This window comes from Salmo salar, chromosome ssa13, assembly GCF_905237065.1.
Source record: "Salmo salar chromosome ssa13, Ssal_v3.1, whole genome shotgun sequence".
NCBI classification, from domain to species: Eukaryota; Metazoa; Chordata; class Actinopteri; order Salmoniformes; family Salmonidae; genus Salmo; species Salmo salar.
Window position 1 is genome coordinate 14874669 of NC_059454.1, and position 24414 is coordinate 14899082.

The 24414-nt window shown below is 45.0% G+C and overlaps 2 protein-coding genes across 4 annotated transcripts in view; both read left to right on the forward strand.

The window, feature by feature from the left end:
- si:dkey-32e6.6 (extracellular matrix protein 2) overlaps window positions 1-11095 on the forward strand; it is a 35454-nt gene extending 24359 nt beyond the window's left edge. For all 3 annotated transcript variants that reach the window (XM_014134599.2, XM_014134597.2, XM_014134598.2), the window contains exons 9-10: window positions 2828-3154; window positions 10472-11095. In XM_014134599.2, the coding sequence (XP_013990074.2) occupies window positions 2828-3154; window positions 10472-10646 (502 nt within the window). In that variant the 3' untranslated portion in view covers window positions 10647-11095. The remainder of the gene's footprint in view (window positions 1-2827; window positions 3155-10471) is intronic.
- Window positions 11096-23013: 11918 nt separating this feature from the next.
- Window positions 23014-24414, forward strand: part of bgnb (biglycan b) — a 25535-nt gene continuing 24134 nt past the window's right edge. Inside the window, exon 1 of the mRNA XM_014134600.2 lies at window positions 23014-23565. The gene's annotated coding sequence lies outside the window, so the exon portion shown is untranslated. The remainder of the gene's footprint in view (window positions 23566-24414) is intronic.

Consider the following 24414-nt stretch of genomic DNA (forward strand, 5'->3'; position numbering starts at 1 on the left):
TTTGCAGTCACCTCCTTGTCTGAAGGACAAGTGGATAAACAGGTTGATGCGAAGCCCTGCAGGTTTTTTCAAAAGTCCCATGGAACGTAGGCCTACATTGAACACTACACATTATCTGCTACTTTAGGCTCAATGATAGAACAGCTAATTCCACGTTAAAATGTTATGGGATGCATTTTCTCAAACAATTTTTTATGGTAGACTACTCTGGTAGGCCTGCATTATGATAAAATAGCCACAGTAGCCTACTTGACCACTGTACGTTAAAGTGGGTACAGCCTCAGTGTTCATAGTAAAAGCACGCTGGAAGTTGCACAGAATTTTCACAACATTCAAGTTTGTGCTCAGCAGACCTGACATTTGCTCAGTCCCCAACATTTTTTGAGGGAACATTGTTAGTGTGGTTAACCTGTTTAGTGTAGTTAATCCTGGTTAGTTTTTGTATTTTTATTTAACCTTTATTAACTAGGCAAGTCAGTTCTTATTTACAATGACGGCCTACACTGGCCAAACCCGGTCGACACTGGGCCAATGGTGCGCCGCCCTATGGGACTCCCAATCCCAGCTGGTTGTGATACAGCCTGGATTCGAACCAGGGTGTCTGTAGTGACACCTCTAGCACTGAGGTGCATTTCCATATGTAGACCTCTGCACCACTCGGGAGACGCTGATCCACTCGGGAGCAGTGTGGTTAGTCTGGCTAGCGAGCAGCTTGCATAAGCCTGGTTGTATAACACTGGCATGGTACGTCTCAGCCCCAGGCAGATGAAACAGAGGAGACAGGGCGTGTGTGTGTGTTTTTGTGTGTGTTTGTGTATGGCTGCTACCAGCTCCCTCTCCTGGTTCTTGTTAGATCTCAGCTCCCCGAGGAGGAACGGACCATTAGATTGATTACTCTTGTCCGTGTCAAAGCACACACAGTCCTAGCCAAGTCCACTTGATAGTCAGTAAACATCCCTGGCTTGAAGTCAATGGGAAGATGAAAAGAACACTTATCTAAAATAATCAACAAAGACAGTATTGATTCAATAGTAATCTCTCCTACTCACTCTAACCTGTTTAACATAATCAGAAGACAATGAAGTTGATAAGATGATTCCAATGGTGCATTTCCATACAGGATTTACCACAATGTTTTACCCAAAAAGCCACCATCTACGCGGGCCATCACCCGTGTCTCCCTGGGCCATGGCTCCAGCAGACCTCCTCTGACTTGGGGCCAAAGCCAGGCCACTGGTACTTTTGAGATTGCCTTTACATATGTGAACTTTAACACCTTCTCACAAAGCAACTGTTTTTGATTATGCAGAGGCTGTTGATTCTGCTCTTCATTGTCAGCCCTAGATATGGAAACACAATGTCTCCAGAACAACATCAGGGTGTATACACCAGTCAAAAAGTGGCAGAAGTGTGTGGGACTGGGTGTTTCTCCTCTCCTCTCCTCTCATTAATAGCATATGGCGATAGGCAGCTGCAGCCTGGCTATATTTCAGAACTGAGTTTAGTAAGCCGCCATAAACTCACTCTATCCTAGAGCTCCATTCAATCCATCCTGGTCACAGAGTTTCTAGTGTACATAAAAAAAAACATGATTCTACATATAATGTTCTTGATTTTTTGGACAATACAGTCTATCTGCAATGTGCTGGTGTGTTTTTGGTTAAATCTGTCATTGTGCTGAGTCCCCTGTGGTGCTGCACTGTTTTCAGTAAAACCTTTACGGTTGTATTAATGTAGGATTTTACGACACTCCTGTTGACTTAATACCCCTAATACTCAGCAAAGAATTCCTGAAATCATTTTTGGACCTCGCTGAGCCTCTGCTATATGGACAACAGCTTGAACAAGAGAACAAACTTTTGTTAATATAAACAGTAATAATCAAATCCCAGATTTCCCTGCACAACAACAATTAGGGTTTATTTAAATAAAAAACAGATTTATGTGGAGAAACATGAACGTTTTGTTGCTTAATGTACCAAAGAGTACAAAGATGGTAATGATGAGCAGGAGGGTTGAGGTACCATATATGTATTGACATTATAACGTGAGTCACACATACGCCTCTCTAATCAACCTCACCAGAGGCCCCTGCTCATCTCTCTTCTCATTGGCTATACACCCTACTCTGCTTTGAGCCTGTTGGTTGTTCAGTCTCCAGTGTGTTGTGCTCATTGGCTGTTCACCCTGCTGTGCGTTAATGGCAGTAAGGTAACAGGAAATGTGATATCTGTCCTGCTTTGACCTGCCCTGTAAACTCACACCAGCTGCTCGGTGTTCTCTTACCCGCTACCACCCTCTACCCTCTGTCTTCCTGTGTTCTCTTACCCCCTACCCCCTGTCTTCCTGTGTTATATTACCCCATTACTACCCCCAAAACACAGCATCCCGTTCCTCACCCCCTGGCTTCCCGCAATCCTCTTTAATGGTCTATGTTCTGTTACTCAACGTGGCCACATAGCCCTAACCACCCCATTTCCACGTCCTATGGACCCTCACTACCCCCCACATGGCTCCATGTTAATGATGGAGCAATGGGCCCTCTCCTGCCAAAACATTGGGGAGAGAGTACACCATTCCACTCCTAGCGTGCATGTGTTTCTGTAGAGAACAACACCTCTCCACTCCAATCTAACAGCCAAAACACTGGAAACTCCCAAGTCTACTGCTTCTCAGTAAACTCTACTTTCAGCATTATATCTGACCCAAGAGCTCTGTAAAACTAAGTTAGAGTAGCCATTAGACTGGTCCCATAGCTCTTACTCCGCTTTATAAAACTTTGTATATTGAATAACCAAATATGTTTCTGTTTCTCTCTCTCTCTTAGTTCTCTTGAAGCCTTGGACCTCTCTCATAACAGCCTCACCTCAGTCCCCCTCTACCTACCCCGCCCTCTGCGTCAGCTGACCCTGCAACACAACTCAATTGGTCGAATCCCTGCGTATGTCTTTGGCCACCTGCGCCCCGGCCTAGAGTCCCTCCGTCTATCCCACAATGCACTAGGGGACGAAGGAGTGCAAGGAGTTTCTTTTGTGGGCATGTACCGATCGCTTGTTGAGCTCCTATTGGACAATAACCGTCTGGGTGCGGTGCCTCGCAGTGTGTGGCAGTTTAGGAACCTGCAGGTGCTGAGGCTCGACTACAACCAAATCAGGTATGACTCCAGTGCTACCAACCTTCTCTACCTCTGCAGGTACTGTGCTCACCAAGGGTAAATGTGGCCAAACTGAACCCCCACCTACAGTACCAGTACCAAGTTTGGAAACACCTACTCTTCAAGGGTTTTTCTTTATTTTTACTATTTTCTACATTGTAGAATAATATTGAAGACATCAAATCTATGAAATAACACATATGGAATCATGTAGTAACCAAAAAAGTGTTAAATCATTTATTTGAGATTCTTCAAAGTAGCCACCCTTTGCCTTGATGACAGCTTTGTACACTCTTGCAATCTCTTAACCAGCTTCAACTGGAATGCTTTTCCAACAGTCTTGAAGGAGTTCCCACATATGCTGAGCACTTGTTGGCTGCTTTTCCTTCACTCTGCGGTCCAACTCATCCTAAACCATCTCAATATATCCAAGATGGCGCAGCAGTAAGACGTGTTTGTTTTGGTCCCATGTAAATATTGTCTTTTTCGTATACATCTCTTTTTTCCCTTTTTGAAATAAATATACATTCCTGCAACCCACCTCACCCAATGTGGTAGGGATCAGCTATTTTTTTAAACTTTAGACCTTATAACTGGAACCTCCATCAGAAGCAAGCCAGCTAATTAGATACTAGCTATTTAGTCATTGTTAGCCTCTGCTAGCGTTCTTTACCTTTAGCTCGGACTCCTGCTGCTTTTGCCTGGATAGCCCGGATAATACCTGCCATAAGCACATTGGACTGCTTTTTCCCACTACATCACCGGACTCCTGCCGCAAGCTCTGGACCATTACACCGGATCTTCGCAGCTAGCTAGTTGCTACCAAGGAGCTATTGTGGCTAACGCCCTTGTCCAGAAGCATGCACCAGTTAGCCCTGAGCTTGGCCCATCTCCCGGGTAGCAAACGAAGGACACCAACTACAACACTTCTCTTGCCAATTGGCCTGGACCTTTTGTCGACACGGAGCTCCGCCGATCCATCACAACTGGTCTGCTGACGTAACTCGGCCAATGTGCTCTCAACCGGCCTCCGTGTCGAGGATGTTTGGTGATGATCCATCTGCTAGCCCCAAACGCCGTGTCTCCCGCTTGCTCAACGTAGTAATCGACTACTGAACTGTTCCCCGTTTCATCTAGTGCTGCTCAATGGACCCTATGATGACTCGGCTACACAGCCGATGCCTGCTGGACTGTCCATGAACACAAACCGGAACCCCCAACAGAAGCTAGCCAGCTAACTAGCTACTAGCTAGTAGTCAGTTAGCCACTGCTAGCGGTCAACAGCTAACCTTAGCTCGGTCAACTCCTGCCAGTCTGCACAGCACAATTCAACCCAGAGCATACCGGACTGCTTTTTCTCCACCAAATCTCCATATCTCCGGATTCCTACCGCAAGCTCTGAACCTTTTCACCTGGATCAGCGCAGCTACCTAGCTGCTATCCGAGTAGCTACTCCTGGCTAACGTCTCTGTCCCGAAGCAAGCACCAGTTAGCCAGGAACTAGCCTGGTGCTAGGCCCATCTCCCAGCTAGCTGAAGAGGTCCATCAGCCACTCCTTGGGCTATAATACCTATTTTGCCAATTGGTCTGGACCCCTTTTACTGCCGACACGGAGCCCCGCCGATCCATCACGACTGGTCTACCAATGTAATCCGCCCGAGGGGGTTTCAACAGGCTCCTCTGTCGCGACGTCTCCTGAAGGATTCCCACGGGGGACCAGTACGGAGAAAAAAATGTAGGAAATGTATGCATTCACTACTGTAAGTCGCTCTGGATAAAAGCGTCTGCTAAATGACTCAAATGTAAATGTAAAATGTAAGGACCATCCGCTAGTCTGTTAGCCGCAGCCCGCTAGCTGTCTAGGGCATATCGGACTGTTAGCTGAAGAGGTCCATCAGCCAATTTCTTGGGCTACAATACCTATTTTGCCAATTGGCCTGGACCCTTTTACTGCCTTCAAAGAGCCCTGCTGATCCATCACAACTGGTCTGCCGACGTAACCGTCCGAGGGGGCTACAAGACTCTTCCATCGCGACGCCCCCCTATGGCCCTTCTGCTAGCCTGCTAGCCCTGACCCGCTAGCTGTCTAAATCGCTGCGTCTCCAGCTCGCCTAGCTACTCACTGGTCCCTATGATCACTTGGCTATGCATGTCTCTCCCTAATGTCAATATGCCTTGTCCATTGATGTTTTGGTTAGTGATTATTGTCTTATTTCACTGTAGAGCCTCCAGCCCTGCTCAATATGCCTTAGCTAGCCCTTTTGTTCCACCTCCCATACATGCGGTGACCTCACCTGGTGTCTCTAGAGACAAAACCTCTCTCATCGTCACTCAATGCCTAGGTCTACCTCCACTGTATTCACATCCTATCATAACCTTGTCTGTACATTATGCCTTGAATCTATTCTTCCGTGCCCAGAAACCTGCTCCTTTTACTCTCTGTTCCAAACGCACTAGACGACCACTTAGCCTTTAGCCGTACCCTTATCCTACTCCTACTCTGTTCCTCTGGTGATGTAGAGGTTAATCCAGGCCCTGCAGCGCCTAGCTCCACTCCCATTCCCCAGGCGCTCTCATTTGTTGACTTCTGTAACCGTAAAAGCCTTGGTTTCATGCATGTTAACATTAGAAGTCTCCTCCCTAAGTTTGTTTTATTCACTGCTTTAGCACACTCTGCCAACCCGGATGTCCTAGTCGTATCTGAATCCTGGCTTAGGAAGGCCACCAAAAATCAACCCTAACTATAACATTTTCCGACAAGATAGAACTGCCAAAGGGGGCAGAGTTGCAATTTACTGCAGAGATAGTATGACAGAACTCTGCAGGCTATCCAGGTCTGTGCCCAAACAATTCGAGCTTCTACTTCTAAAAATCCAATTTTCCAGAAACAAGTCTCTCACCGTTGCCGCTTGTTATAGACCACCTTCAGCCCCCAGCTGTGCCCTGGACACCATATGTGAATTGATTGCCCCCCCATCTATCTTCAGAGCTTGTACTGTTAGGTGACCTAAACTGGGACATGCTTAACACCCCGGCCGTCCTACAATCTAAGCTAGTTGACCTCAATCTCACAGAAATTATCAATGAACCTACCAGGTACAACCCCAAATCCGTAAACACGGGCACATTCATAGATATCATCCTGACCAACCTACCCTCTAAATACACCTCTGCTGTCTTCAACCAGGATCTCAGAGATCACGGCTTCATTGCCTGCGTCCGTAATGGGTCTGCAGTCAAACGACCACCCCTCATCACTGTCAAACGCTTCCTAAAACACTTCAGCGAGCAGGCCTGTCTAATCGACCTGGCCCGGGTATCCTGGAAGGATATTGACCTCATTCCGTCAGTAGAGGATGCCAGGTTATTCTTTAAAAGTGCTTTCCTCACCATCTTAAATAAGCATGCCCCATTCAAAAAATGTAGAACCAGGAACAGATATAGCCCTTGGTTCACTCCAGACCTGACTGCCCTTGACCAGCATAAAAACATCCTGTGGCGTACCACATTAGCATTGAATAGCCCCTGCGATATGCAACTTTTCAGAGAAGTTAGGAACCAATATACACAGGCAGTTAGGAAAGCAAAGGCTAGCTTTTTCAAACATAAATTTGCATCCTGTAGCACAAACTCCAAAAAGTTCTGGGACACTGTAAAGTCCATTGAGAATAAGAGCACCTCCTCCCAGCTGCCCACTGCACTGAGGCTAGGAAACACTGTCACCACCGATAAATCCATGATAATTGAGAATTTCAATAAACATTTTTCTACGGCTGGCCATGTTTTCCACCTGGCTACCCCGGTCAACAGCCCTGCACCCCCCACAGCAACTTGTCCAAGCCTCCTCCATTTCTCCTTCACCCGAATCCAGATAACTGATGTTCTGAAAGAGTTGCAAAATCTTGACCCCTACAAATCAGCCGGGCTAGACAATCTGGACCCTCTCTTTCTAAAATGATCCACCGCAATTCTTGCAAAGCCTATTACTAGTCTGTTCAACCACTCTTTCATATCGTCTGAGATCCCCAAAGATTGGAAAGCTGGCGCGGTTCGAAGAGGGGGGAGACACTCTAGACCCAAACTGTTACAGACCTATATCTATCCTACCCTGCCTTTCTAAGGTCTTCCAAAGCCAAGTTAACAAACAGATAATTGACCATTTCGAATCCCACCGTACCTTCTCTGCTATGCAATCTGGTTTCCGAGCTGGTCATGGGTGCACCTCAGCCATGCTCAAGGTCCAAAACGATATCTTAACCGCCATCGATAAAAGACAATACTGTGCAGCCGTATTCATCGACCTGGCAAAGGCTTTCGACTGTCCATCACCACATTCTTATCGGCAGACTCAACAGCCTTGGCTTCTCAAATGACTGCCTCGCCTGGTTCACCAACTACTTCTCAGACAGAGGTCAGTGTGTCAAATCGGAGGGTCTGTTGTCCGGACCTCTGGCAGTCTCAATGGGGGTGCCACAGGGTTCAATTCTCGGGCCGACTCTTTTCTCTGTATACATCAATGATGTTGCTCTTGCTGCTGGTGATTCTCTGATCCACCTCTACGCAGACGACACCATTCTGTATACTTCTGGCCCTTCTTTGGACACTTAACTAACCTCCAGACGAGCTTCAATGCCATACAACACATCTTCCGTGACCTCCAACTGCTCTTAAATGCAAGTAAAACTAAATGCATGCTCTTCAACCGATCGCTGCCCACACCTGCCCGCCCGTCCAGCATCACTACTCTGGACGGTTCTGACTTCGAATATGTGGACAACTACAATTACCTGGGTGTCTGGCTAGACTGTAAACTCTCCTTCCAGACTCACATTAAGCATCTCCAATCCAAAATGAAATCTAGAATCGGCTTCCTATTTCACAACAAAGCATCCTTCACTCATGCTTCCAAACATACCCTCGTAAAACTGACTATCCTACCGATCCTTGACTTCGGCAATGTTACAAAATAGCCTCCAACACTCTACTCAGCAAATTGGATGCAGTCTATCACAGTTCCATCCATTTTGTCACCAAAGCCCCATATACTACCCACCACTGCGACCTGTATGCTCTCGTTGGCTGGCCCTCGCATCATATTTGTCGCCAAACCCACTGGCTCCAGGTCATCTATAAGTCTTTGCTAAGTAAAGCCCCGCCTTATCTCAGCTCACTGGTCACCATAGCAGCATCCACCCGTAGCACGCACTCCAGCAGGTATATTTCACTAGTCACCAATTCCTCCTTTGGCCGCCTTTCCTTCCAGTTCTCTGCTGCCAATGACTGGAATGAATTGCAAAAATCACTGAAGCTGGTGACCCATATCTCCCTCACAAACTTTAAGCATCATCTGTCAGAGCAGCTCACAGATCATTGCACCTATACATAGCCCATCCAACTACCTCATCCCCATATTGTTATTATTTTTTTATTCTCCTTTGCAGCCCAGTATCTCTACTTGCACATTCATCTTCTGCACATCTATCATTCCAGTGTTAATTGCTAAATTGTAATTACTTTGCCACTACGGCCTATTTATTGCCTTACGTCCTTAATCTTACCTCATTTGCACACACTGTATATAGATTTTTTCTATTGTGTTATTGACTGTGTTTATTCCATGTGTAACTTTGTGTTGTTGTTTGTGTCGCATTGCTTTGCTTTATCTTGGCCAGGTCGCAGTTGTAAATGAGAACTTGTTCTCAATTGGCCTACCTGGTTAAATGAAGGTGAAATAAAAAAAATATTGGGTTGATGTCGGGTGATTGTGGAGGCCAGGTCATCTGACGCAGCACTCCATCACTCTCCTTTTTGGTCAAATAGCCCTTATGTAGCTTGGAGGTGTGTTGGGTCATTGTCCTGTTGAAAAACAAATGACAGTCCCACAAAGCGCAAACCAGATGGGATGGCGTATCACTGCAGAATGCTGTGGTAGCCATGCTGGTTAAGTGTGCCTTGAATTCTAAATAAATCAAGACAGTGTCACCAGCAAAGCACCATCACACCTCCTCCTCCATGCTTCACGGTGGGAACTACACATGCAGAGATCATCCATTCACCTACTCTGCGTCTCACAAAGACACGGCGGTTGGTACCAAAAATCTCAAATTTGGACTCATCAGACCAGATTTCCTCCGGTCTAATGTCCATTGCTCATGTTTCTTGGCCCAAGGAAGTCTCCTCTTCTTATTGGTGTCTTTTAGTAATGCTTACTTTGCAGCAATTCGACCATGAAGGCCTGATTAACGCAATCTCCTCTGAACAGTTGATGTTGAGATGTGTCTGTTACTTGAACTCTGTGAAGCATTTATTTGGGCTGCAATTTCTGAGGCTGGTAACTAATTAACTTATCCTCTGCAGCAGAGGTAACTCTGGGTCTTCCTTTCCTGTGGCGGTCCTCATGAGAGCCAGTTTCATAATAGCGCTTGATGGTTTTTGCGACTGCACTTGAAGAAACTTTCAAAGTTCCTGAAATGTTACGTATTGACTGACCTTCATGTCTTAAGTAATGATGGACTGTTGTTTCTCTTTGCTTATTTGAGCTGTTCTTGCCATAATATGACTTGGTCTTTTACCAAATAGGGCTATATTCTGTATACCACCCCTACATTGTCACAACACAACTGATTGGCTCAAATGCATTAACAACACAAATTAACTTTTAACAAGGCACACCTGTTAATTGAAATGCATTCCAGGTGACTACCCATGAAGCTGGTTGAGAGAATGCCAAGAGTGTGCAAAGCTGTCATCAAGGCAAAGGGTGGCTACTTTGAAGAATCTCAAATATAAAATATATTTTGATTTGTTTAACACTTTTTTGGTTACTACATGATTCCATATGTCTTATTTCATAGTGTTGATGTATTCACTTTTATTCTACAATGTAGAAAGTAGTACAAATATATAAATGAGTAGGTGTGTCCAAACTTTTGACTGGTACTGTATAAATGTAAAATCAGGTTTGAGTACATTAAGACCATGACGGCTTTAGCTATTACCACAACTCATCAAAGGAAAACGTGAGACTGAAGCGACCACAGCGTCAGGATCAGTTGAGTTCGTCTGGCATTGCCCTCTCCCTGAGGCTATATAAGAACCAATCACAGAGCCTATATGTAAGAACCAATCACAGAGCCCAGTATCGGTGAGTGAACTCACGTCGCCGTCCTGTTAGAGCACAGAACTAATCTCAGGCTAATTATCCAATCAGAATGATTGTTTTGGCAGGGCGCCCAGAGGGGCCGTCAGACAAGGACAGACACGTATTCACAAGAGTATTAAATTAAATAACGTTATTACACTGTGTGTTGCTCGCAGGTCTGTGGCGGTGGGGTCGGTGTGTCACTCTCGTGTGGCGGTGCGTTCGGCCCTGGCCTCTCTCCACCTGGAGAACAACCTTATAGAGGAAGAGATCCCCTCCACTACCTTCAACTGTATTCAAGACCCCAGTAGTGTGGTCACACAGCCCCAGGAACACATACACGAAGTGTAGACCAGCTTCTCCATTTATAGATGTTCCACTGAACCATCATTAAACCTCCCTATTTCCCCACCTCCCTTTCTTCACTAATCACCTATGTCTTCTAGTCATGTATGTAAACTCGTGTTTGTGATGTCTCAGTCGATGATGATGATGGTGATGGTGATGATGATAAAGATACTAATTTGTATCAGTACAGTTGTGTTACTCTAACTGAAATGAAACTACTGATTTCTGTTTATGTAACTGCTCTAGCGGTTGAGAGAAAATCTGAAATAACAGCTATTCCATCCTGTGTATTTAAGGGTCTGGGGGAGGTTAGTCTTGGGGCAGGTTAGACGTATACCAGGGATAACAGGGTAACAGTGTCAGTGGGAGATCTGAGGGAACATTGGGAAAGAATATAAACATCATACATGTTCTCCACCCTGAGTCCAGCCATATAAACATCTCCAGCAGCATCTGACGCATCCTGTCATGTGAAAACATAGAGGGTCAGGTCAGCCTGGGTGGCAGGGTTAGGGTTGGGGAGGGAGTCTTTCTCTGTGTGTCTGAGCTGACAGGGATGGCATCATAGACTGTGGCACGAGGTGGAAGGGAGTGTGTATGTGTTGGAGGAAGGGCGGAAGACAGGTTTTGTGTGTGTGTGTGTGTGCACACCTTTGTGTCTGTGTGTATGTGTACGTGTGTGTTCGTGCACGTCAGAGAGGGTTAGACGTAGCGAGTGTGTGAGCAGGATTCATTATTTGGGTTAGCAGCTGGAGAGAAAGAGGGAAAAGGGGAAAGAGAGAGACATGAACATAGAAAGACAAGAAAGAGAGCTGTTCAGACTAGCTGCCCTGTTGAGAGAATACAAATACACTGTATAGAGGAGGCAGAGGAGGAGAGGAGGAAACAAGGGCAAAGAAGGAGAGGAGGGCAGAGGAGAGGAGTAGAGGAGGACAGAGGAGAGGAGTAGAGGAGGACAGAGGAGAGTAGTAGACGAGGACAGAGGAGAGGAGTAGAGGAGGGCAGAGGAGAGGAGTAGAAGAGGGCAGAGGAGAGGAGGGCAGAGGAGAGGAGTAGAGGAGGGCAGAGGAGAGGAGTAGAGGAGGGCAGAGGAGAGGAGTAGAGGAGGGCAGAGGAGAGGAGTAGAGGAAGGCAGAGGAGAGGAGTAGAGGAAGGCAGAGGAGAGGAGGGCAGAGGAGGGCAGGAGGAGGAGGGCAGAGGAGAGGAGGAGGGGAGGAGAGAAGGAGAGGAGGGCAGAGGAGAGGAGGACAGAGAGAAGGAGAGGAGGGCAGGAGGAGGAGAGGAGGACAGAGGAGAGGAGTAGAGGAGGGCAGAGGAGAGGAGTAGAGGAGGACAGAGGATAGGAGTAGAGGAGGGCAGAGGAGAGGAGTAGAGGAGGGCAGAGGAGAGGAGTAGAGGAGGGCAGAGGAGAGGAGGGCAGAGGAGGGCAGAGGAGAGGAGTAGAGAAAGGCAGAGGAGAGGAGTAGAGGAAGGCAGAGGAGAGGAGGGCAGAGGAGGGCAGAGGAGAGGAGGAGGGGAGGAGAGAAGGAGAGGAGGGCAGAGGAGAGGAGGGCAGAGGAGAGAAGGAGAGGAGGGCAGGAGGAGGAGAGGAGGGCAGAGGAGAGGAGTAGAGGAGGGCAGAGGAGAGAAGGAGAGGAAGGCAGAGGAGAGAAGGAGAGGAGGGCAGGAGGAGGAGAGGAGTAGAGGAGGGCAGAGGAGAGAAGGAGAGGAGGGCAGGAGGAGGAGAGGAGGAGAGGAGGGCAGAGGAGAGGAGGAGAGCAGGGCAGAGGAGAGGAGGAGAGCAGGGCAGAGGAGAGGAGGCAGAGGAGAGGAGATGTGTTCTGAGCTCAGAACTGGAGCAGTATTCTCTCACAGAGAGTTAAGTCGGCAGTAATGGAGAGTGAGAAGGGAGGAGAGACAGAGGGAGTTGGACAGCTGGAGTGGGTTCTCCTATTTGGGAACTGAAGCCGCAGGAGCCCTGGTGTCCTGCCAACCTTATTGACAAAGTGACTTTACGAATCTCCATGTTCTTTCGGTTGTTCACCCTCCCCCCTCTCTCTGTTACATGTATTCAACAGTTATAAAAAAGTTCACAATGACCCATTCTTCTGCCAGTGCTCCCCAATTGTAGGACATCCTAGCTGAGCTGTGTGTGTTTTCGTGCATGTGCGTGCATGTATGAGTGTGTGCATAAATTATATAATTATATAATCCACATATACTGCCGTGGCCATGAAATAAACGTACATTACTTTACAGGCTCCTGAGTGGCGCAGCGGTCTAAGACACTGCATCTCAGTGCAAGATGCGTCACTACAGTCCCTGGTTCGAATCCAGGCTGTGTCACATCCGGTTGTGATTGGAAGTCCCATAGGGCGACGCACAATTGGCCCAGCGTCGTCCGGGTTTGGCCGGGGTAGGCCGTCATTGTAAATAATAATGTGTTCTTAACTGACTTGCCTACTTAAATAAAGGTTAAATAAAAAAATACAGGCGGTGCAATTGCTCTGGCAAAGTGGAGGCATTGCGTTTCATAAGCAGTTCTCTGTCAGGGTTTAAATGAAGAACAGAAGGACCTCCACGGACACTACTGTTGCATACACACCACCCTTACCAGAGAGAGAGGTGGGAGGTAGAGAGGAGGTGAGTATAGAATGTGAAAGGGAGAGGGGGGAGGTGAGTATAGTGAGGGGAGAGAGAGGGGGTGGGAGGCAGAGAGGAGGTGAATATAGTATGTGAGAGGGGAGAGGCAGGGGAGAGAGAGAGGAGGTGAGTATAGTATGTGAGAGGGAAAGAGAGGGGGGAGGTGAGTATAGTATGAGAGGGGGAGAGAGAGGAGGTGAGTACAGTATGGGAGAGGGGGGAGAGGCAGGGAGAGAGAGAGGAAGAGGAGGCGAGTACAGTATGTTAAAGGGAGAGAGCGAGGATGTGAGTACAGTATGTGAAAGGGAGAGAGGAGAGGGAGGTGGTGAGTACAGTATGTGAAAGGGAGAGAGAGAGTATGTGAAAGGGAGAGAGGAGAGGGAGGTGGTGAGTACAGTATGTGAAAGGGAGAGAGAGAGGAGGTGAGTACAGTATGTGAAAGGGAGAGAGGAGAGAGAGGATGTGAGTACAGTATGTGAAAGGGAGGGAGGAGAGGGAGGAGGTGAGTACAGTATGTGAAAGGGCGAGAGGAGAGAGAGGAGGTGAGTACAGTATGCGAAAGGGAGAGAGGAGAGAGAGGAGGTGAGTACAGTATGTGAAAGAGAGGGAGGAGGTGAGTACAGTATGTGAAAGGGAGAGAGGAGAGAGAGGATGTGAGTACAGTATGTGAAAGGGAGAGAGGAGAGGGAGAAGGTGAGTACAGTATGTGAAAGGGAGAGAGGAGAGGGAGGAGGTGAGTACAGTATGTGAAAGGGAGAGAGGAGAGGGAGAAGGTGAGTACAGTATGTGAAAGGGAGAGGGGGAGAGAGGGGAGTAAAGGGAGAGCGTCTCATTGTCTAGTTCTTTCCTTATTCTCCCTTCTACACACGCACACACGCGTTGTTATATTTGACCTCTTAGTCTTGCGCATGTGGTGAAGTCTCCATAATTATAGTAATTTAGAGGCAGAGTACACTACTGTCTAAGAAACCACCACGCGACGCATCTACATTTACACACCTGACATAGCACGCACAGACAATACACACACACTACATACGCATGCGACACACACACACACACACACACACACACACACACACACACACACACACACACACACACACACAAATACACATGCCCACGCAAACTAGGACACAGACACTACACACACATCTCTCGTTTCTACTCACAAAAATGTCAGTAAAATGGGCAAAACAGTAACTTGAACTGAATTTGAATTGAAATAATTTGAATTTAACAGACCTGCTACTTCAACCTTACTCATTCCACACATCCAATTAACATATTAGTGTTGAACCAACATTCTACAGCTCTGAACAGATGTTTCATTTCGTCGTAAAGAGAGAGCCACAGTTTGTCAGAGTTTAGTCAGAGTTTGACCTGAGAAACGACATGCTTTTCTTCCCCCTCGCTACGTCTGTTCTACCCGGCGACAGCCGCTTCCTGTGTTTGTTATTGGAGGAGGGGGGGGAGCCCTCACTGCTAAAATAAAAACGGCCAGTACACACACAGCGCAGGGAAGCTAGCGGGACAGGCAAAGCATTCCTCTCTCTCGCATGCGCACGCGCACACACACACACACACACACACACACACACACACACACACACACACACACACACACACACACACACACACACACACACACACACACACACACACACACACACACACACACACACACACACACACACACACACACACACGGGCAGCTAGTAGGGCTGGCAAAGCATTCCTCTCTCTCACACATCCACCGCACACACAGAGAGAAAGAGACAAGGGCAGCTAGCGGGGCTGGCAAAGCATTCCTCAATTTGACTCATAGAGGACAATAAATAGAGGACAGAGAAGTAGAGAGAGAGGTTAAAAGAAGAAACAGACAGAGAAAGTGAGAGGTCACACAGAGGGGTCCAAATAACACACACAGTTATGCTGATCTCTAGAGAAATGTCCTTTCGACAGAGCAGAAGACAAAAAGAGCAGTTCAAACTACAGACCTGCACCATAATCAACCAAAAGAGAGAGAGAGAGAGAGAGAGAGAGAGAGAGAGGGGTGGAGCAATAACAAGGGAGAACAGTACAGTATACAGCAGTTGAGATTACTGTGAGTGTGCATTCAAGTTCCTCCATCATCAAATCAAGCGCACCTAAAATACTTTTAAGTAGGTCTGGTTGGTATAGAGAGTTCCGAGGAATAATTCCATTGTATGGGATGCTTGGTACAAACATAGAGGATAGTGCTGTGAACTAACTCATTGTATGGGATGCTTGGTGCCAACATGGAGAAGAGTGCTGTGAACTAACTCATTGTATGGGATGCTTGGTGCCAACATGGAGAAGAGTGCTGTGAACTAACTCATTGTCAGCCAGGTCACCCGTGACACAAGTCAGTATTTGACGTCCATCCATGTCTGAGGACCTCAGGAGATGACGTGGAAACTGGCCACTAGGGACAACAATGAGAGCTGTTACCTTTAAGTAGGTTTGGATTTTGCTAGGGTGTTGTGGACAGGGATGGTGGATAGGTGTAAGCATCTGCCTCTGATTCTGCGTCTGATTCCAAAGGTTGCAAGTTTGAATCCACAGATAGAAAGTTGTTTTAAGCCTAACCCAAACCTCAATCCTTACCTTAACCATTCAGAGTTAATGCCTAACCTTAAGATTTCAGAGTTTATGCGTAAACTTAACCCTAACCTTCAAAATGTGGAGCTAAAGGAAAAATCCACCCAAAACCACTCATTCCTGTAATTTACAGTATTAAACAACACTAATATGTAAGAACAATATTTTTTTTGTGAACAAATGTTTCATTTTGGAGTTATAATAAGGTTGATAGCAACATGGAAAATCGTTGTGGAAATCAGCTGAAGTCGACTACAAAATCAAAATGCAATGCTCTCTCTATGGGCTGACTGGCTAGCAGATGTAGCTACACACAATAATACCACAGACAATATCAACATGTAAAGTAGTTAGTTACCTGTAAAATCGGATTCTACAATCTCACCATGTTCAACCTGCAGAACGAAGTGCCTCACAGAGTGGAGTCTGACATTCGCAACGGGAGAAATACTTTTGAGCTGATGGGAAACATTGCCTACACTACGTCAATGGGCCATTAGCAGGAACTTCGTCAACAAGAAGTACAATATTACAAATAGTTTACGAGATGTGAGATAATTAACTTTCTATCTATAGTATCGTATAGCTTTGGAATCGTGACATTACGTACCTTCTAGGAAAATAGGCACGTTTCTTGAGAAGGGATTTTGTGATGATTAGCTTAGCAACCGCGTGACGGCAGCATGACAACGTGAACGCAATTGGTTGACAGTCTGCTGGGTGGGGCGTTATACGTTCCTTTCTTCATTGCATTCCTATCTCCTTTCTATAATAATATCTTTGGCAACGGCACCATGAAACGCACTCTGGACTAAAGAGGCAGACAAAAAAAGGAAAAATGCGCTAGACCCTCCGTTAAATTACACATTTCTAGAAGTAGGAATATCGCAGAACTATGATCAATGGCTCATTTGAGAGAAGACATCCTCCCGAGTTATGACATCGGCCGGTACTGAAATCCCACATGTATGATAGAAGTTTTCACAATGTAAAAGTGATATTCCTATTAACTTCCAGTGCAGTGAGAGAGACTTTATCATGGTGCTACGTCATACTGGACGGATTTCTGCCTGCTTTAACGTCAATCACTCAGATAGACATGAAAACACAAAATTACCCAGGGAATCAATAGAATGTCACTCAGAGATGCACAAAAACAATATGACATTCAAAATGGGTGTACCTTTCCTTTGAAATGTTACGTTTGAGAAACATGGATGAATGTCTAATTCTGACGGGAGGAATAAATTCAAATCAAAATCAAATCAAATCAAATTTATTTATATAGCCCTTCGTACATCAGCTGATATCTCAAAGTGCTGTATAGAAACCCAGCCTAAAACCCCAAACAGCAAGCAATGCATGTGAAAGAAGCACGGTGGCTAGGAAAAACTCCCTAGGAAAAACTCCCTAGAAAGGCCAAAAACCTAGGAAGAAACCTAGAGAGGAACCAGGCTATGAGGGGTGGCCAGTCCTCTTCTGGCTGTGCAGGGTGGATATTATAACAGAACATGGTCAAGATGTTAAAATGTTCATAAATGACCAGCATGGTCAAATAATAATAATCATAGTAGTTGTCGAGGGTGCAACAAGCACGTCCGGTGAACAGGTCAGGGTTCCATAGCCGCAGGCAGAACAGTTGAAACTGGAGCAGCAGCACGGCCAGGTGGACTGGGGACAGCAAGGAGTCATCATACCAGGTAGTCCTGAGGCATGGTCCTAGGGCTCAGGTCCTCCGAGAGAAAGACAGAAAGAGAGAGAATTAGAGAGAGCATATTTAAATTCACACAGGACACCGGATAAGACAAGAGAAATACTCCAGATGTAACAGACTGACCCTAGCCCCCCGACACATAAACTACTGCAGCATAAATACTGGAGGCTGAGACAGGAGGGATCAGAAGACACTGTGGCCCCATCCGATGATACCCCCGGACAGGGCCAAACAGGCAGGATATAACCCCACCCATTTTGCCAAAGCACAGCCCCCACACCACTAGAGGGATGTCTCCAACCACCAACTTACCGTCCTAAGACAAGGCCGAGTATAGCCCACAACGATCTCCGCCAAGGCACAACCCAAGGGGGGGCGCCAACCTAACCCAACCCAGAAATTGCTCATTTGTATGGGATGCTTGGTGCCAACATGGAGGAGAGTGCTGTGAACTAACTCTTATCTCGGGATCTGGGTGTTACTGGCATTGTGGAGGAGGGGGAATCAAAGGACCAGTCATAGAATAACACTACAGCTTGCCAAAGACAAATACAAAACAGACTGAGAGAGAGGTAGGGGGGAGAGAAGGAGAGGGACAGGGAGAGAGGGAATGAGATGGAGAGAGAGAGAAGGAGAGGGACAGGGAAGGAGGGAGATGGAGAGGGACGGGGACAGGGAGAGAGAAAAGGAGAGGGACAGGGACAGGTAGATGAGCCCCACAGACATGACAGTTAATGTAAAACAGAGATATATCCATACCAATAATTAGGAATTAGAATACTAAAATGGACATGAACCTTCTTATGATGGATTACATGGTCAGCCATTTTGGTAAGGGAGTTGATGCTGTGGTCTAAAATAGTGTAAAACAATGCAATTGAAGAATTTATCTGCACTATATGTTTATTAGCTAACTAGCCAGACAGTTTAAGTGTAATGACTACATTCATTTTCAAATTATCTGCCATTATACAACGAGTGGGTCTAATGCTGAATGCTGGAATGCGTTTTGGTTAAAAGTGCATTCCAGCCGGTGTCTATTCCTCAAGTTACCACCAGTTAAATCTATGGCGTTAAAATGCCTATTTACTCTGTTCCATCTGACTGCGCAAACCACTGTCTCATCAGCCCAGGCAGGTAAATTATAAACTTGATCTCCACTGTAAAAAGCATCTAGACATGATCTCACATTTCTTTTAGACTGACATGCAGTTTTCAACAGTGGAGATTTGTAGAAACCTTGCTGTCTGTCTCTCCGACATTTGCAATACTGTTTCAATATTCAAATTCGATCTTCAACTGTCCAATAGTAATGAACGTGTAGGGGTCGGGAGTCGGGACGAGAGAGAGAGAGGAAGGCAGCTTTTCTCAGCCAGTCAAATTCAAGAATCAGCTGGCATCATTTTTATGGATATATACAAAGAAATGTCAATTGAAAAAAAGGTAAAACGAAGCTAGTTTGCAGTCTTTCCAGCTTCAGTTTGAAGTTATTGTGGTAGCTGTGTGAACAACAGTGTCCTAACGAGAGAGCACATGTTCTATGTCAGGCGAAATCGTGCCTGATTAGCTCATTGTTATGGATGTATCCAAATACATGTCACTAGAAAACAGCTTTAATAACAAATGCAGCTACTGTTGTTATTCTGTCTACACTGTTTGATGTGACTGTAAATTGGCCGTAGTTGGCTAGCATAAGAACGTTGCCAGCCAGTATGGAACGAACGAACGACTGGGTCGCGTCCATAGATACAGAACAAAAAGACTGAACGACTGGGTCGCGTCCATAGATACAGAACAAAAAGACTGAACGACTGGGTCGCGTCCATAGATGCAGAACAAAAAGACTGAATGACTGGGTCGCATCCATAGATACAGAACAAAAAGACTGAACGACTGGGTCACGTCCATAGATGCAGAACAAAAAGACTGAACGACTGGGTCGCGGCTCTGGCAACCGAGCCAATAGAACGAACGTCCAGCCGGCTTGGGTTGCAACCCTAGATTTGTTTTGGGACTATTTCTTGTGGATGGATGAAATAGTATGAAAATATGAATCAAAATAACGTTTTTAATGAAAATGTCAATCATTATTTGAACATGTTGGTAACCCCCTGTATAAAAGTGATAATGCCCTCGAAGCCGGTGTTTGGAGGATATATTGGCATGGTTCTGGAACTTTTATGGGTTTATGACATAGCCCCTCTAGTAATTTAATAGGATCTCTATGATCCATACCACCACAGCTCCCTAAAATGAGATTTCAGAACAACTGGTTTGAATGAAAACTGTTTCCCATGCCAATAAAGCCCTTAAATTGAATTGAAAAAGAGAGAGAGAGAAACAGACAGAAATAAAGGGAGCGAGAGAGACAGACAGAGAGAAAAAGAGAGGAGAGCGATCCTAGCATCTCTGTGTCTCTGGGAGGCTCTGGTTTGGCTATGGACACCACAAGTATGAACAACCCTGCATTTGAAGTTTCTATAAAGTTCAGCTTAAAATAGACCCAACAAAATTGGTTCAGGTTAGAGTTAGGGTTAAGGTTAGGAATCAACACCACATCTAAAGCTTACCAGAAACTCTACTAGACGCAAGATTCCGAGTATTGCAATGTCGTTTTTCCTCACAAGAGAGGCGGCTCCCTGTAATATGGTTCTGCATTCTACTTACTTTTTTACTACCTGAAAATTGAGACACGTGTTTCATTCTTTCAGCAGCCGTGGGGGCAGTGTTGTCACTTCGTTCCTTGATCTGATCTATAGGATATATAGGCTATTCATCAAAGTAGCCTATTTTGCATTGATAACCAAGTATAATCTCAGTGACTGTTCAAACAGTAAACCAAACAACATGAATCCACCACTTTTTGTTTAAAAGTAATAACTAGTGATTACAGGCTATTGTGAAATGGTAGAACTTACTGTAGCCAACTAGCTAGCCATGTGCTTTTTTTCTCTGTGACCAAAACATGATGATGTTCTATTTTTTGCTGATATGGGGATGAATACACAAGCAGCTTATCAAACTGGGATAATGTTTTAGGTTACACCGGCAAGTAGTGATGGGACGATTGATACCGGAGCTCAGATGCAGTTGACTGATTTGACACAATGTATCAATGCTCGTTTCAAAGTAACATTATCACGTGATCAATGATGTCCGAAGCTTCGTTTGATCACGTGGTTTTTCAAACCGTGTGTTCCGAAATGCGAGATTTCAGTAATTTTGCCGTGGTTCTGATGCTTTCTTCCATTCAAAGTTGCTTTCAAACGCCGACCTCTACTTGACACCGTACTAAGAATATAATTAGGATTTTTCATCCTCACCTTAATGGTAGCTCAGCACATAGAGTTGGGGTCTCTGGGACTAGAACACTCAGAGACAACAGGGAATATGGTCAAATCCCAGCAAAGGCGTATTATTTGGAAAATCGTTGTGACACCACACATTCTGCACATTGATGTTCAAAACATTTGATTTAGTAAAGTATAAGCTTCTATCCTAAATAATGCCAATAGATTCACAGTTTAACAGAAAAAAAGGGATTCACAGCAAAAAAGGGAAGCATGATGGAAGGTGAGAACCTGTAACAGTAACTGATAACAGGCTAAGACTCGCAACTAACCACTGTGCCACATAGATTTGATATATTGTGGAATAAACTTCCATATGAAAATCAAACGCTGACCAGTAGATCTCACTAATGTGCATTGTGTTAAAAGCTCTGAGTATTTAACCATTTTTTGGCACCATTTTGTGAAAGCCACAGACTTCAGAAAGCCTCGGTTTCCCGTCACTAAGAATATTTGCCAGTGGGAAACTAGCCAGGCTAAAACCAGCTAGCCAGGCTAAAAAATACAGCTAGCCAGGCTAAAACCAGCTAGCCAGGCTAAAACCAGCTAGCCAGGCTAAAACCAGCTAGCCAGGCTAAAACCAGCTAGCTACTACTAGCAAGACAAGGCAACGCTTCCATTCTTTCACAAAATTAAAAGACAAAATGCTATTGGCCCCTTGTGAATGGGAGTGGGACTGGTGAATATAGCATGTTACCTAAAGGTGTCCACCACCTAGAGCAATGGACTGAAGCTTGTAGTAACCTTTTTAATTGTATTATTATTAGTCCATCCACCACCCCCCACCTCTTCAGAGGAAACATATATTGTTTGTTTTTTACAGATTTTCTGCTACATATACATTTCACACACTTTTTGCAACACTGTTATTTGTAAGGTTCATTTTAAATTAATGTTGTAATTTTTGTAATCATTCCTGAACCTGTGACCAGAAACAAGCTACATGGGGCCAATAACATAATAAATGATCTACTGATTCTGTCTCTTCACAGCAAAATCTACAGAGCTGAGATTGTTGTATGCCCCATATATATAGCATTCTGTTGGTGGCAAGAATTTTGCAGAATAATTTAAATTGAAAAACTCAAAGTGTTGAATCAAGTGTTGATTTTTGTACCAGTTCATAAACCATGTGCCATGGAATCCGTACAATGAAAATCTCTTCCAATTTATTTTTCAACCTGCATGGCGCAGCTCTCAACATTTTTGTCCTCAAATGAAACTGGAATATTTTTCTATTAATGCCAATTCCTTTCAGCCAATTAGTATCTTTAAAATATGGCAGGCTTGTAGTAACCTTAACAGTGACCTACACATCACTCAATCTAGATAGGTGAAAACCTGCAATGACTTCTGATTATTCCCATTGAATCAAATCCGATCGAATAGGTCAACATTTAATGAATCTCATTACTAGCCACTTTGCGCAAGAGGTTACCATTCACTAAACAAAAGTTGTAAACTCTATCTCAGTGGTTACCAACCTGTGGTCCGGGGTACTGCAGATGGTCTGCAGCACAGGAGGTTGGTGGAACCTTAATTGGGGAGGATGGGCTCATGGTAATGACTGGAGATGAATAGGTGGGATGGTATCAAATACATCCAACACATTGTTTCCATGTGTTTGATGCCATTCCATTGGCTCCATTACAGCCATTATTATGAGCCTGTTCTTCCCTCAGCAGCCTCCTGTGGGACTCTGCAGGATTTTTTTGTTGTTACTGATTGATACAAAAAAACAACAACATATTTTTCTTTAAACAGGATTTTGGGAGTATTAATGGTATTATATGAAATATATTACTTTCCACAATGCAAATTGTTTATTATTATAATAGGCCTTTAAATTGTTACATTCACTGCTAAAATTAAGAAAAAATTGACCACTAAGATATTATGTAAAATAAATCCTGAGTGAATGGTGGTCCTCAAGAGACTTTGACGTTATTTGGTAGTCCAGAAAGGAAAAGGTTGGGAACCGTTGCACACCCATTTAGTTTAGGCTACATGATTTTAAAATAGAACGTGAAATAATTCAACTTTTTTCCCCCCAGAGTTTTCATTTGACATGAATACATCCCGATCCATGGAAGCGGAGTGGTTTTGAGGAATCTGACAGGTAGTTTATTCCCTCGCCTGCCTCGGGATCAAGGTGTGGGAGTCCATCATTACACTTGCGCGCGATTTAAAGGAATGCAAACATGTTCTAAAATATATTTGCTGCTCACCTTTGCATTTTGTCAAATAGCAAACTCCCTCATCCTCTCCCTCCCGTTCTCCCTCTCCATCTCTCTCTCTCTCTCTCTCTCTCTCCACACACACACACACACTGTTACTTTTGAGCTCTACCCCCCCATCTTTTAGTCAATTCCTTGCTTCTGGAGCGAGTTGACTGTTCCGACACCGTTGGCACTCACGGGCTGGGTCACTATCGCTGGCTGATAGGGGCAAGGAAAATAGGCTACATTAATACATACATTCATAAATGTCATGACAGTTATCAGTTTGACTTTTCTCTCAAGAAAAACCGACGCACTGACATCCTAAATAAGGAGAAAATCTCAGACCATCCAATTGAGTTGGAGATTATAGATTCCTTTTTGAACTGAAGGTAAGATGACACGATGATTGTAAAACCGATATTTTTCATTTGTTTTACTTGGGTGGAAAGAAATGTGGTTTTTTTTGTTGATGCTAGAACACTATTATGTAAAGGAAAGTTGAGTAATCTATTTAACGTTGCAGTCCGAATTGGGTAGATCATTCCTAATGCTATGGATACATACAATTTTGTTCATTTTCCTGTGGTGTAACGTTTTAGCTTACACTACATACAACCTGCTGCGCCGTTCGTTCCGTGGCGTGCCTCCTTTATGATGTATTAGGATCTAGAATGCTCTGTCAGTTATGTTCAATAGATGGCGCCACGGAGCGGTGTAGAATTTATGAACGATGTGTCTTTAGTATTATAGATAATTATAAGGACCTTGGGCGCTCATCCCGTTTACCCTCAAGTCCATTGGACTCAGATCGAAGTTTATTTTTTCCCCATTCCCCAGAGCTTTCTTTTTTTTATCTCTCCTTTCGGCGCACTCTGATTGTGGTATTTATAGGTATTTATAGCTGGGATTTTTATGCCTTACCGGCATCATCATTTTGAGAGAATAATTGCAGTCAAACGTGCCAATCAAGTCAGCCCGCTATGGTGCTACCCTGTAACTCCGTCAACGACCTTTAAGAGACTGCCCTCTGTCTTTAACCCACTGTTGAATATGTTTTTTAGTTTTTTGATGGTTTTTAGATGGTCTTCTGATGGATTTTGGATGATTTTGTGGGATGGCATTACAATTGTTTCATTGAATTATCTCTGTGTGCTGGTGTATGGCCTACGTGTGTGTGCCCATGTGCCAGTCTGTGTATGTGGCATTAGCAACAGGTGGTGATTCCTTGTCTGACCTCA